The 14,506-nt window shown below is 47.8% G+C and overlaps 1 protein-coding gene across 1 annotated transcript in view; it reads right to left on the bottom strand.

Moving 5' to 3' along the window:
- Positions 1–14,506, bottom strand: part of LOC128720085 (uncharacterized) — a 102,333-nt gene that overhangs the window by 32,439 nt on the left and 55,388 nt on the right. Inside the window, exons 3-5 of the mRNA XM_053813734.1 lie at positions 5,247–5,294; positions 2,256–2,609; positions 1,719–1,846 (exon numbers count right to left, since the gene is read on the bottom strand). Coding sequence (XP_053669709.1) covers positions 1,719–1,846; positions 2,256–2,609; positions 5,247–5,294 — 530 coding nt within the window. The remainder of the gene's footprint in view (positions 1–1,718; positions 1,847–2,255; positions 2,610–5,246; positions 5,295–14,506) is intronic.

Genomic DNA, 14,506 nt, shown 5'->3' with positions numbered 1-14,506 from the left:
AACGCTGTGTTGTTTTTGTTTTCGGTGCTTGCCGAAAAGGATTATTTATTCCTCCCCACACAAACTAAATCTCTTATCTCGCCTCTAGTGGTGGTGGCATGCGCAAAATTGATTGGTACCGTAAAAATTGCCCCCGAGATTGCTCAAAATCTACGCTTATGAATTATTTATAAAGGATCGCAAACACTCTCGCAAAAGCTGGTACATGCGCCACCCCTTCGCGAAAGTCTTTCGCATTCTTGTTACTGCCTTTCGCTTGTTTCGGTTGTCGGATCGTCGATCGTCAGCACCCAAAAGCGCCAGCGTTTGCATGTTGCATACGTTAGTCGAAAGCACACCATCGCGATGGTAGGCAGGAAGACGACAAAAGGTAACTACAAATTGCCGCGGTTACCGTTGGTTACCGCTGTTGGTCGCTTGACGCGCCGGATGACCAGAAGCCATTTTGGAAGCCGCGTACACGTTCCGCACACCCGGCGCCTTAAAGCAACCCACTGTAGCGGATGATTTCCACCGGCGTGGAGGATTTGCGACTGGCTACGGCCGATGTTAATATTCGGACACGGACACGTTTTCCCGATTCGGAGGTTTGATTATTATACCGCAAATACCGTCGGAAATGGCGGGTTAGTAAAATACGCTTCAAGCGCCAGTTCGTGAGCCAGCATACACCGCATCGCACCGTGTGAGCGCTACCCATGGGTTGTGTGTTTCGTAGCTTTGCACAAAAAGAAACATATGTCGATGCCATAAACTGTCCGGTGCTGCATCGGTATTGAAGCATTCGCACGCGGACCGGGTGCATCTGCATACGGCGCACGCAGACCTTCGCTCCGGTCTGCGGTGCCGGTTGATGCGGTTTTCCAATCGGTAGTACATATTCAAATGTGACACTTTGGAGCATTTTATGTAAATGGGCCGCTTTTTTAACATTGTCCCGATGGACTTTGGCCGGACGGGCAGCAGACGCCTCAGTCGGTGGCGTGCGTCCGTCAGTGAGCTCAAAACAGAACAAGCAAATTATGGAGGGATTTCATTGTTTTTCAAGCATTTTACTTTCGACGGTACTTTAAGTGAATTAAGATACGAATGATACTATCGAAGGAAGAGTCGAGTTAAAAGAGAAGATCATTTGCTTTTCCACCGTTACGATCATTACCGGCGCGCATTGATCGGCAGCTTCCGATGGCATGTATTTCGCTTTCCAGGCAACCTTTTAAATTTATATTGATAGATTATTGACCGTAACGGTTGGGATCCGGTGAGCGGCCTCCGGTTAAGCGGCTTTCAGGGTTAAATTCCCCAATGGCCTCACAAAATCGTTCCCTCTAGTGGTTGCTATCCAGAACCGTCGATAAAGCGGTAGGTAAACAGATAGTGCGCGTCGGTAAAATGGCTCCAATCGTTGAACGTCGAACGGGCAGCATGTTTGGAAAGAAAACAGACAGAACGCAGAACCGTTCTTTTCGTTGGGCCCATGATGGGTTCTCGCCATGCGTTCGATGGTGGTCCTTCTCAAGTGGCCCTTACGGCCGAAAAGCCTTTCACGGGAGGGGGTGCGTCACGCAATCGCGTTTCCATCGACAGGCGCGCAGACGTGAGTGTAGGATTACCTTTTGGAGGCACACCGGACCACCTTTAAACTCTGCCGATGTGTGTGACGCCCTGCGCCGGGGTGAAATGCCTGTTTACGAGCCCTGCTTTCGTCTTCTACTCACCTGTCCTGGAGGACGACAATTTTTTCCTTCCCACTGCCAAGCCAGGAGTCAATGTATTTGCACAGCTCGCACAGATTCTCGAGCGTGATGTTGCCGAGCCGCGATTCCAGATCGAATATCCGGTAGTTCTGAAAGGGAAAGACACACAATTAGAGCGAGTGAGTGAGAGAGAGACACTCACACAACATTACACAAAACAAAAGGAATCGAATTAGGGCGGGTCACCGGATGATTGAGTGATTATTAAGCCAACCCTGCGCGGTAATTAGGGAAATAATGTTTCTCGCCTTCACGTCTGCCAAGAAACCAACCACCCGCCAGGATTATGCGATTGGCGAGCCGCAAAACGAGGGCTCGCCCTACGTTACACAACCTGCTAAGCAGCTTATCCGGTCGGGTTGTCAAGTGTCTTTCAAACAGAGCGCAACCGCGATCGCACGCGGCAGTTTAAGCCAAAGCGGAGACGCATTTAATTCAATTATCCTAGAACGAGCGGACACCGGCGGCAGGTGATTCCGCGACTCCTGGCACACCTACCTGCTTATGTTTCTGTTCCAGCATATTGATGAGTTCGCGCTCGTGCTCATCGGCCGGCGGTGGTACGGTGCCGGTAGCGCGAGGTGACGAGGACCCATTCTGAAGCCGCCGGGCCGGTAATGTCGACGCGAGAATCCGCTCCGTCACGTAGTTTAGCCGCAGCGTCTGGGGTGGCAGCGGTTCGCCGGTGATCCGCGCCGCAGGATACCCGTGATGCTGCTGTTGCTGCTGCTGGGGCCGGTAGTGCGGTTGAAGCGAATAATTATGATAATGGTTGTTATTTACATGGTTCAGGTTTGCGGCCGGCCTAGCCTGTTGCTGCGGTTGTTGGGCGTTGATCGCATGCAAGGGCAGCTAAGATCGGGAGCGCGTCGAAGCGAGAACGAGAAAGCGAGAGATGGAGAAATGCCAAATTATTCGTGGAATATTGCGGGACGATCCAGGGTGGCCGGATGGATTTAAGAAAGCTTTCAAGCGACCCGGACTGCAGACGGTGCCGGCGGTGTGCTTGGCGCCCAAATTTGGAACACGAAACCTTTTAGATAACGATCTTCATTCCCTTCCGAGCGATCGAAGTCTAGCTCGGCGTTGTTATTGTTGTTGTTTCATTTTTGGGCTCCAGTTTTTTTTCAAGACAGAAAGCGTGACGGGATAGATTTTTTTTATAGCTTTACAACCACTCCATCATCATCAGGCGCTAGGGGTTTTTTTTTTCTTACAGCGAGCATAGATTTTCGATCGTCGATCGCTCCCATCCATCCCAGTCCATCATAAACTGTCACGTGCACATCGGTGAGCCGGTGAATAAGAACAGCGCGAGCTGTATCATCACCCCATTTGAGTTGGAATTTATATCAACGCATTCGCGGTTGAATTTCGAACCGGCGAGCTTCCTTTGAACGGCAAACAAACAGCCGACCACGAGGACCTTACCACACACTGTGCGCATCTGAAGTACATCTCTAGAAATCTTCCCTTCTTGTTCCGATCGATTCGTCCCTTAAATCGAGCACCACAAACGGTGAACGTAAAGTACGCAGTCCGACCCATTAAACAAGCCCGGCAGATGAGGCAAGACGTGCTTCAACATCCGCTGGGTCGCGGACTTCTTGCGATTATAGATTTGTACCGCGGAAAGTGGAAGACGCCCAACCAACCGCTCATTACTCGTCTTCTGGCAGGCCCAAAATAGGCATCGCTTGTAAGGGCCACAATGACCCGTAAATAATGATCGATCGTCTCGCCTTTTCGTGGGAGGAGGGAGGTCTATGTAGACCATGTTTCATCGATAGTGCGCGCTTCGTCTCCACGTGAATCCGTCGGAATCATTTGTTTTCCATGGCAGGGAGTCTTCCGATGGCCGAGCGGTTCAGAAGTTGGTAACGCCGGAGAAAGGAAGTTCCGCTGGAATTGAAACGTAATTTCGAAAACAAAACCAAATTGGGGCGAATTTATTTGATCAAACAAAATTGCCAACATCCTGCAGCGGATTCTCCTTCGGCGCACGTATCGTGCGCGTCCGAAACCCGAGTCATGTCTGTTTGGGTGCTATAGAAGACAGTAGGAATGGCTGGCAGCGAGGTTTCGATCAAGCGGCTTATGATTTGGACACACAACGCATGTTATTTCAAGATTTCTCAAAGCCCTGCTTGCGGAAGCAGTGTTCTAGAACTTTAATGTGATGCTTGTTAACAAACCTGTTGTATCGTTGTATGTTGTATGTTGATCGCATAGAATGATAGTAGAATGTGTAAGATTCTGTTCCAAGCGGAATGTACAACAAGCTAATATTACGAGTTTTAGCATATCAACTTTAAGGAAAAATTAAAAATTCCACAGCTTCCATCCCTGTACAACATTGTTAGACTGGCTCGAGGTCAAGGTAGCAACACCTTTGACATGTATTCAATTTGCAATTGTTCATTATTCACGATCTGGCATAAAAACGATCAAACAAAATCTCCCGGCCGTTGACAAGAGAGAAAAGTGAAATCTCCACTTGTACGTGATCAGCATCCAGGTCCGTTCAAACCGGCTATAACATACATCACAGTGGATGGCACGAGTGCACTTGGATGTGCAAATGCAATGGTACACGTAAGTGACATGATGGTGCTACGTGATCGCCATCGTATCCGCTTCGCCAACATCAGGCAATTCGTACGCTTAATCAAGCAAACAAAGCACAAAAGAATACCAAGTGCATAAACAGCAGAAAGAAAGCTAGGAGTAAACAGAGTTGCTAATTATTCATCAAGGATACATGTTTTTTTCCTACTTTCCATTTCATGTACGACTTGTGCGCTATACTTTATATTAAGATTAACAAATTAACCCATATAAAAACATTCGTGGGTCTAGAATCATTGGCTGAAAATATCGTGTCGATAGTTGTATCCTTAAATAGTTCATCAAATCGACTCTGTGTATCTAGAGGTTTTTTTTTCAATTTGGTAAAAGAACTGATCGGCAAACAAGTTACGCATAAAGCTTCATAAGCGGTCAAGCATCATATATCTTAATAATATACCACCATGCTTTTACATAAAATTGAACAATATTCTACGTGCCACGAGATTTTCCATTACACGTAATTTTGGATCTAATGGTAGTGATTAATACCGATGAAGATCACCTTGCCTGCGGATGGTTAGATTCGTATTTGAACGTAAGAAGCTAATCGCACTTCAACCAACATGATCTGTCGGCCCATTAACACCGTCTAATGATGATGTCGTTATTCGAAAATGGTCGCTTTACAGTTTAGCGGCAAAAACTGACAAAGGTCGTTTCTAATTAAATATTAAGTAAAATGATGATTTATATTTAATTGCAGGTTGTCCCGTTTGGATGTGTGCCCCCGTAAAACATTCTCTTTGATCACAAAGATCGCTCACACGCTGTTGTGGATATCGAATCATTATTACAAGAAAAACGCAGTTCTAAGCGTGATTAAGTATGCGTGTCGGCGAGCAGTGCCGTCATTCTTACCGAGTTGTATTTGTTGATTGCTTGTTGTTCCTCTTCTCTGCCATTTTTCTGTAACGGAAAAAAGAAAGCAAAAAGTGTTTTCTATTAGTTTCGTCTCGCCAGTCTCTGCGTACGTTTGGGGCCATTAATTCGATAATCAACCGATCATCCAGCACTAATTGGTTAAAAATTATGTCAGCCAGATAGTTATGTGTTGGATTACGCATTATATTTACATAGCTTGAGCAACCATGCTCGGGGAGGTGTACAAGAGAAGTACTTCTGGATCACGCTTATAGCCATCGTAAACGACCACGATGGGTTTGGGGGCTAATGAAGCTGAAGCGTACGATAAATAACATGAAATAAACTTGCAATTACACTAGCATATCGAATGGTAATACCGGTCGGACAACTGTGTTTCTGCAACTTGAGCGCTGCGTAATTCCACGGTGTGGAGGAAAATGAAAAATATCCAATTGCTTTACACAGAGATTGCAACAAGCGGAAACGCAAGGCGGGAACGGAAACATATTCGCGTGACAAATTGTAATGTTTCGTCGTTTGATACAAACTGCAGCAAAAGAAAATATTTTGCAGCACTCTTACATAGCCATATCTAAATATCTGTCGCAACTGTAAAGAAAATGATCATTCATGTTTCCTAGCTCTAATATTATCAAACTATTAAATGTGTTTACATGTAACTCTTAGTTGAGGTTGTACATCTTCATGGAAACTTTCTCAAAGCATGTTCGAAATCTTGAAACAAAGCTACAGCAACATGAAAGCACAAAAACTGTCATTATCACGCATGCACGGTCCGGAATTATTGCGGCATCGCAATAAAGTGTCTTCCAGAACCGGTTCAGGACTCTCCCTACAAGAAAGCGATCAGCACTGATCGGTTAACGCAAGATCATGAGTTCATTAAAACTCCATGGTCCTATCGATTCTCGCACCAACTAAATGGTCTTCTTTTGCAGCGACGCTCCAAAAGCCTTTTAGAAGCCCCATCGTGGTCAGGATTCGAGCGCTGCCCTCGTGATGCACGCATGTGATTAACGGTAATGAATGTCTTACTTAGTTGTTCTGCTTTTTTGCGCTTCGCACCGCATTCTTTGTGAAGCACATATTCGCATAAACGTATTCTTTCAACGGCTCGCTTCACCCGATATGCGTGGTTTCGTGGTGCGAGGTTTTATGAGATTTTTGTTTATGGTCGTGAAATGTTGAAATCACCCATTGCAACACGCGAGCATAGGAGATTTGTTTGAATTTTATTGCAAACATGAAAAAGCCAAACGCATCAATATCGGTGGGGCAACCCAAAACCGCCTTGAGACTGTGAAGGCTAAGATTCAAGGTTAAGAGCGCCAAGAAAGAAATAAGAAAGCGGCTACAGAAATTAACAGATAATTTTTTTCCCAAATCCAGCCGAATTCTTTGGAAAGTTGCATTCCTGAAATCATTCGCCATTTGCATGCAAACAATTCCGAAGCCGGTATTTCAACTAAAACAAACAGGAAGCTTTCGAGCGTACGTGTGAATTGGGCTGCGATTGCATCTGAGGCATACCCTGGCACGCAGTAAACACAAAAACGAAGATCGTGAAGGAAATAAAAGCACTGGCGACGCAACGGATTTTTACCCCGGACACGCCAAACGATCGCGAAAAATTCCGCCCACGAACTCGTGAACTCCAGCGTGGAATGCAATCGAAAGCAATCATTCGCTCGGTTATTCTCTATCTCGTTCACACTGTCGCTTGAGTGTGCCGGGTTTGAACAAGGTTCCCGGGGCATTTTCAGACCAATAAAAACGCAACCGTTGACCACGCGGGGTTTCTTTTTCTCTTCCGATCGTACCCTGTCGGTTTTGCAACAGGACAATGTCGCATGGCAACATTGCCGAGAAGTGGAGAAAAAATATCGCACATGCATAAATCTTTGCGGTGGTAAAGTTATAAATTTGTTTCGCCCCAGGCCATTTCTGTGCTCTTTTCGGTGAGCCGCTACTCAAAGTACGGTGCAAAACCGTTGGACACGCAAGTGGAGCTGAATGCTTAACTTTGCACCGCCAACGGAGCCAGTGTAAATTGCAAATCATTCGGTTGTTGGCGTCAACGAATGCATGTTGATGAAATTTAGCATCATTCCATCAAACGATGGCAAATAACACCGATAGCTAATACGAAAGTTTTGCAAACAAATGAAAATAATCCTGCCGGTTTACGAATTTTGACACGTTTATAAAATAATTCTCGCTTCCGTCGATGGTCTGATGGCGGTGGTCAATTAGCTGGAAACAAACTGCAAAACGGCGACCGATCGGGTGGTTACCGAGAGTGCCGTTTCTTACGAGGGATCATCGTACATTTTCCAGGAAAAAAGATGCATGCAGCACCGTGAACGCAATCCGGTGCAGAAACGTGGACACAGTGCAGCGTGGCACCGTTGGATCTCGCGGCTCGTCGCAGTGATCATCGTACATCCCTCGCTCGGGAGCGCTCCAAGAATTGGGCCTCGCGTACGCGTTTCCGAGAGTGGGCAAGGTTTCGCGAAAAAGCTGCCCCGCCGCCCAAACGAGCGTGTACGAACGACGGAGACACTACGCGGCGACAGTGTCCTGCTCCTCCTTCTCGGTGCAAGCCTTGCGGGTGAGCGAAGGAAACGAACTATCCTTCCGTGGCGTCTGGTGTCCGTTGGCCTGTGCCGCTTTTCCGCCCGCCGCACATTGGTTTGCCGGGGCGGGATTTTCGCTTGCCGCAGCCGAAGTTGATATGTTTCCACATGCACGACCCCGGCGATGGTAAGGTAAGATGTCGCTTTCCTTGCACTTTTCGCGCGGGAACGGCGAGTGTCAGTACCGCCGTCTAACTACTGCCCATAAATTATCGGTCCTTCATTCGGCGTCTCGCGAGCGGGAGTACGTGCCCGTATCCCATCAACCCATTAGAGGCTTGCCTCCCGACGGGTCCGTGTGTTGTGTCGATTGGGTTTTATCGTTTATTTGCTTGTAAAAATGCACAAAACCTCTAAATCCCGGCGAACAGATTGCACACGCGGCCGGCACTGCAAGCACACCGATGAAGCGCACGACAATAAAACACACTTACACATCAGCGCGAAGATTATGCACATAAGCCTGCCTGGGAAGTTAGCATCGTAAAACGAAAACTCACGGAACACAAAAATAACAAGTCTATTAGACGCAAGGATTAGCGCTTGGCACCACTTGGCCACAGCCAGCGAAGGTGGCTCGCGGTATCAATACGACAATATTCACACCTTTTGCACAAACGCTATGCAAATTATGTGCTCAATTCGCTTAATATCAATGAGTTTTAGCTGGTTTTAAAACGCCTTTCAAAACATACCACACCACGATAATTTATTATTCGACCAGAAGCTAAGTGGCGTAGGGTGTTAGCGTTATAATAATGACTGTTAAACCTAATTTATTTATTCAAATATCATTCCTGTCTTTTCAGAGGCTCAGGAAACTCTACGGCTTACGGATTCAGATAAAAACAAATATTTAAATTTCAAGGATTGTTTCGGTTTCGGGAGAAAAAAAATCATAACCAGACAGGTACCACACACATAACAACCGAGATGCTGAACAATCGGTTTTCTAATTGCGAGGTGAAATATATTTTCGCTTGTCGCAAAATGTCGAACTCGCGGGATGATGGCATTTCATTTTTAATTTTTTTTTCTTCTTCTGCTTTTAAACACATTTTCCAACGCGAAAGAACACGTAAACAAATCGCTCGTAACGATTCCTGCCCGGGAATTGCGTGCGTGCGAATCGTTTGTATTTGGCTGTCTTCGCCTTTCGTTTTGCCGGTTTTGTTTTGTCTGGTGTGTTAAGACTTTTCGCAAAGTACCCTTGCTCTCCGGTATGGATGTGGTGTGAGTGTGTGCACTCTTTGGTTTTTTGTTTGTTCCCTCCTCAAATCGCTTGTGCGAATGATTTCGCAAGCCGCCCGGGTGAGATCATCCGCGGAGCCAAATTTAGCAAAAAAAATCAAAGAAACAAAATATGGAAAAGAAATCCTCGCTAAACCTCGCCACCTCGAACGCACTCCTGGCTAGCCAAACGAAACGGCTAATCTACAAACTAGGACAGACCAAGCAGCGAACAAGTACGCGAGCTATTTACAATGCAGGGTGGTGCACGACGTACGCAAGAAACGCGCCCGTTTTTACTAATGCCCTCGATATGCCCACCGAAGCCGTGTGTGCGACGAAACCGGTCGACTAATCTGACCCTCGGGCGAGTAGGTCGTTCGGGAGCTAATCTAAGATGCTCCCGCACCAGAGGCTCCAGCACCGAGCACCGGCATCAAACGCACCGATCGCTGGCAGGACGCCGGAGCCGGCCATTTGCCCCATCGCTATCGATCGCAATCATCGAGCCATTAATCACTTGTAACATTTGACCCACTATCGCCCTGCACGATGGGCTGCTCTTTTTTTCCGAGAGATTCATTTTCCCATTTATTAGAGGGATTAATTACATTTTATTAACACTTCCACACTATTTACACTGCTGTTCGCCGGGGGTACAACTATCTACACGGATGCATCGCGCTGCGAGATGCGTGTCTGCAGCTCGTCGTGAAGAATGGGGCACGATCCAGCGCCCACCGATTGGTGTGCAAACATAGCGATCTTGAGTGATCGAGGGCACGGTGTTTGTGGCACACACGTGGCCGACGAAACGAGACACAACATCTTACACCCCATACAACCCCACTCGGACACTTGGCTGTCGGTTCAAAGAAAAAAATACAACAACACTCACGACCGGCAAATAGACACTGAAGCGATATACACAACTGCCCAACTGGCCACGCTTTCGGGCTTTCGGTTAGGTTGGTCAGTGAACAACGCACATCACAATTAGCACACCATTAGCACCCGGTTAGGGCACTCCACAACACATATACATATAGGTATGCGATGAGCTAACAGCTCGCTGGATACCGTCGTGCTGCTGCTGGGGACATTTCGACGGATGCAACAGCAATGCAGCTCATTGCTGCAGTGCGTAACGAGCGCTCCCATGCCGAACGGGACGCATCCGAAAGGACGAACGGGGGGCAGTTTGGCGTCCTTCCAATAGCCCAGACGCACACAAACTCACTCCACTGCGCACTTTCTGCGTGTTGGGTCGGAATGCGACAATGCGGTAAAATCGCAAAACGCGCTCAACTGTTACTACGTGAGTAGCTAGATTAACTAGCTTATAGTTAGCCTATTAGTAACTTAGTTAACGTCGGTTAACCAAAGCGACCGGAAAGTGACTTTCAACGAAAACGGAAGGAACAACCCGCGTCCTGTGTTCGCGCTAGGACATCTACAACCGCACTGCGCTAGGGCAAAAGGAAACTCGTCGGATTTTCCGGCGGAGTGAGGTCTTCGTGCTCCGTTCGACATTGCGTGCGAACGAGACACCCGACCGTGACCGTGCTTGCACGGTGGAAGCAAGTTCAACGTGCGGTTTGAATGTACATCCCTAACCAGCCCAACTGTGGCTCATAAGAGATTCAAAGTGTATAAATTTGTCCTTTTTTCTTTTGGAATGGATTACGATATTTTCTTATCACTTTATGATGTTATGCTAAAATTTATTGCCTATTTTCTGCTGATTGTGAAAATTGTTTTATTTCTGCGCCGTATGCGAACGCAATGAGTCACCCTGTGTCCCCTTGAAACGTACAAACAGTGCCATGGACCGGCTTCGGTTTGTTTTGACCGATGCGAAGCATGCGCAATACTGCGTGTGGCTGGTTTTCCGCAAAACTATGGCCGTCCTTTTTTCGCTGAATGTCACAAAATTGTCACCGATGACATTAGCACTGCCATTAGACTCTACGGAACGACAGGGTGCCTTAGGAAGTGAGCGAATGTCATGGGCAGTGCAATATTTTCTCGCGGCATTCTCTCAAGGATTCTTTGGTACTGTTTCAAGGATACTGCTGATCGGAGCGATATGAGAAAGTTTAGTTCATTTTTATCCAAAGAGAGAGAATGAGTAATAAAGAGAGAAAGATAAACGAAAGAGAGATGGTTTGTTCCGGAGAGTGCTTTGCTCAATACAAGTTTGCGCGATTCTCGCTAGACACAGCGTTGATAAGGCGAAGACAATTTCCCGCCAAAATTGTACGATTGCCACACACCTGTTGCGCACACTAGTTGGCAGCGGGCATTATGTGGGACATGACTTCACAACGTCTTATCAATTTTAGCGTCATATAAAGGAACCACACCACACAACTCTCTGATAGTCAGCTAATAGGCGCAGAGTTTCGTATGTTCAAAGTTGCAATCATCAAAGCACCGTGATCACCTTAGCCAACCACCACGGAAAACCTGTTGTTCGCTGCGCTATTGCACCTCAGCTCCACCAGTCAAATTAAAATGCAATCAACAAATTCGTTGAGGCCGGCGGCGCACATCAAAGACCCCCGGGAATGTACGGTTGCGTATTTCAACCCACCCCCGGCGTGAGGCGGTTCGCCTTAACCAATAGCATCACTGCCGGCTCGCACAAGTGCTCCGGAGCAGTTAACTAGCCATATTATTTGCATAGCTGCACGCAAAACCCCGGCTACACCAAACGAGCAACCTCAACCAGCAATAAGTGGCAAACTGCCCGCACTACAGTGTTGATCGTTGCCTATTTTGTCGGCGGTATTAGGCACAGCCTGCAATGCAAAGGCAAATTGCCGAAGCGTTAGATCGGAGCGTTAAGTGCAACGCGGCCTTTCCCGTTGGGTACATTTCGCGCGCCACCCCTGGGTGGGAATGAATTCGAGGGAACGATCGCGCGCGCTGTCACTACCCATAGCTCCGCTAATTCACTATTGATGTTTACCTTTTTCGCTTATCATTTGAAGCCAGCTTCGCGAGTCATCGTCGGTGGAGCGTAACCGAACAAAGAAACAGTTTACCACGTCCCGAAAGGGCAGCATCCTGCGGCGACGTACGGCCAAAATTCCACCAAACCAGATCCAATCGACCCGAGAGGGCCCGGTTTTCCACCGCCAAACTGCGAACTGTTTGCACCAATTAGCTGCTTAATTGATCACTCAACTCCAACACGATAAGGTCTGGTCTGGCGCTATCTGGGTTGCGATTTAAATCCAGTTCGAGAGGCGTTCGCGTTTTAGCGGCAGGGTGTCAACGAGTTGTCGGGTCGAGCGTCGAGGCGAAGCAGAAACTATGTGTTACGGTTATGCTTAAAACTAATAATGAAAAAAATAAAAACAACCCCGTCCGCTGGTGGGTTATCTTAATTGATCTGATTGGGGTGGGGGGGAATCGAGCCGAGCGAACGTCACGACCCCCGGCCAGCTTCCTTGACGGCGGCTCTCATCGGGTGGTGGATAAGCGTTTCGCGCGCCAGGCGACGGGCGAAAGGACGTTTTGCGGACTCGAAATTCCACGTTCGATGGGATTAACATATTAGGGAACACCAAATATGCATAAGTTATGGAAATTGATAAATGACGCTGTTGTGATTGGAGCAGGTGGGCAGTTGGAATGATGGGGAAACGTTTATGGTACGGTGGTACGGCGATTCAAAATAGCCGATCGAAAGGTTAAATTAATACATTAAACCCAACGCGAGTTGACCATTTCGGGTTTGATATTTGAAATGTGACAAAAATCACGCACACACCCGTAGGAGGTCTGGTGCCCGTGTGCCAACGCAAGGACGGTTGGATAACAAATTTATTAAAATACACTTCATATTTAAATGCGACTTAAAGGCTCGCGAATTTGCGCAGTCAACACGCTCGACACCAAAATAAATGGGACACATTTGGTTGGAATGGCGCAGCGCCCCGGTGCATCACGTCGGAAAACGTGTGTTTTTTTTTCGTCTTCTTCTCTCTGATGTCTCTCAATTCTTCGCCCATCTACGATATTCTCCACGCCAAGTGCACGATGCGCCTAACACACACCGGACCGGCGAAACCGGTTCGGGAGCGGGTTTTTATTTTCGCCTGCAATCGCCCAATTTTTCCCAGAAAGCGCCGAGAAACATCCCCCGGAATGTTGGCAAAACCCATTTGGCAGGCGGACACAGGACGCTCGAAAGTGAGATGATCTCGTGACATTTGCGACGCGATGTCAACACGCTCTGGCGCAAAGGGAATTCCTGGCGCGATCGCAGCACCTTCTCTCTGGGGGCGCGTACACACTCGAAAAGGGCACTGCGCGAACGGGTTGTTGGCAAGGTGCAGGAGATGCACCTCGCGATGACCTTGAGCGGTGACGCGCTCGTCCCTCTGATGACTGTCAAGGCCATCAACGTCATCGTTTGTCTTCTGGTTGTGGTTGGTTTGTGCCTTCGGATAAAAAAGGGGCAACAAGCGACGGATCGTGCACCGTGTCGGACGATCTAGGACACGTTGCAGTGTGGCCAGCAAAGACGTTGATTAACGTGCTCATTAGCTGTCATCCTGCGCACGAGCGAGCCACCCCTTTGTGTCGGACGTATCGGGCGAGAAAAGCAATCTTCATTGTTCGGTCAACCATTTTGTAATAGGGATAATATGTCACTTCAAGGGTTTTCCCAAGCCCCGCGAGCACGAGGCTAATGCGAAATTTATCTCTCGTCGTCTTTAATGGCGAGAAGCAAAAAGAAAAAAGTGGGTAAAATAAAACAAACCAACCCTGACGGGTGAATGGAGGTGAAGAGAAAAAAAACAACGAGTCAGGAACCGCGTCTTGAGATTGTTTGATGTTGGTTGGTAAATCAGTTAAGTGCCAACGGCACAAGTGCACATGGCCCCTCTCTCGTATGGTCCCGTGCGCGAGCCGCGTGTGAATTGACTTAGATAGTTGCGCAGCGCGATAGCGCGAAGAAGCTCCCCGATGGAAGTTTCCTTCTGCTGCTGCTGCTGTTTCGCTCCGGCCGTCAGTATGCGGTTCCCTTGACTCATCACTAAAAATAGATTCGCCCGATTCATGATGCCCGGTCAGTGCCGACGCGGACGACTTAAGCGCAAACATTTGCGTTTCGAGTCGCGATTATCATTTGGCGTTCCTCGGCGCAAGCAAGCCTGCCGGAGAGCAGCGCTTTTCGTGCTTATTTAACTTATCGTTAATTTATTTTTTTGTTCCTCGCGTGACGGAGCGTCCATTTTTGAGGGAGTGGAGACAATCGGCCGTGTTGCGACGCGGTAAGGTTAGGCCCGCGGGAGCTGCGTGATCGCTAGCCGATTTGATGCCATAAACGCGGAAGAGAACCTTCTTGGT

Source organism: Anopheles nili, chromosome 2 (genome assembly GCF_943737925.1).
Source record: "Anopheles nili chromosome 2, idAnoNiliSN_F5_01, whole genome shotgun sequence".
Taxonomy (NCBI): Eukaryota; Metazoa; Arthropoda; class Insecta; order Diptera; family Culicidae; genus Anopheles; species Anopheles nili.
Note: the sequence above shows the minus strand (reverse complement) of the source record. Positions and strands in the feature narration are given on the sequence as shown.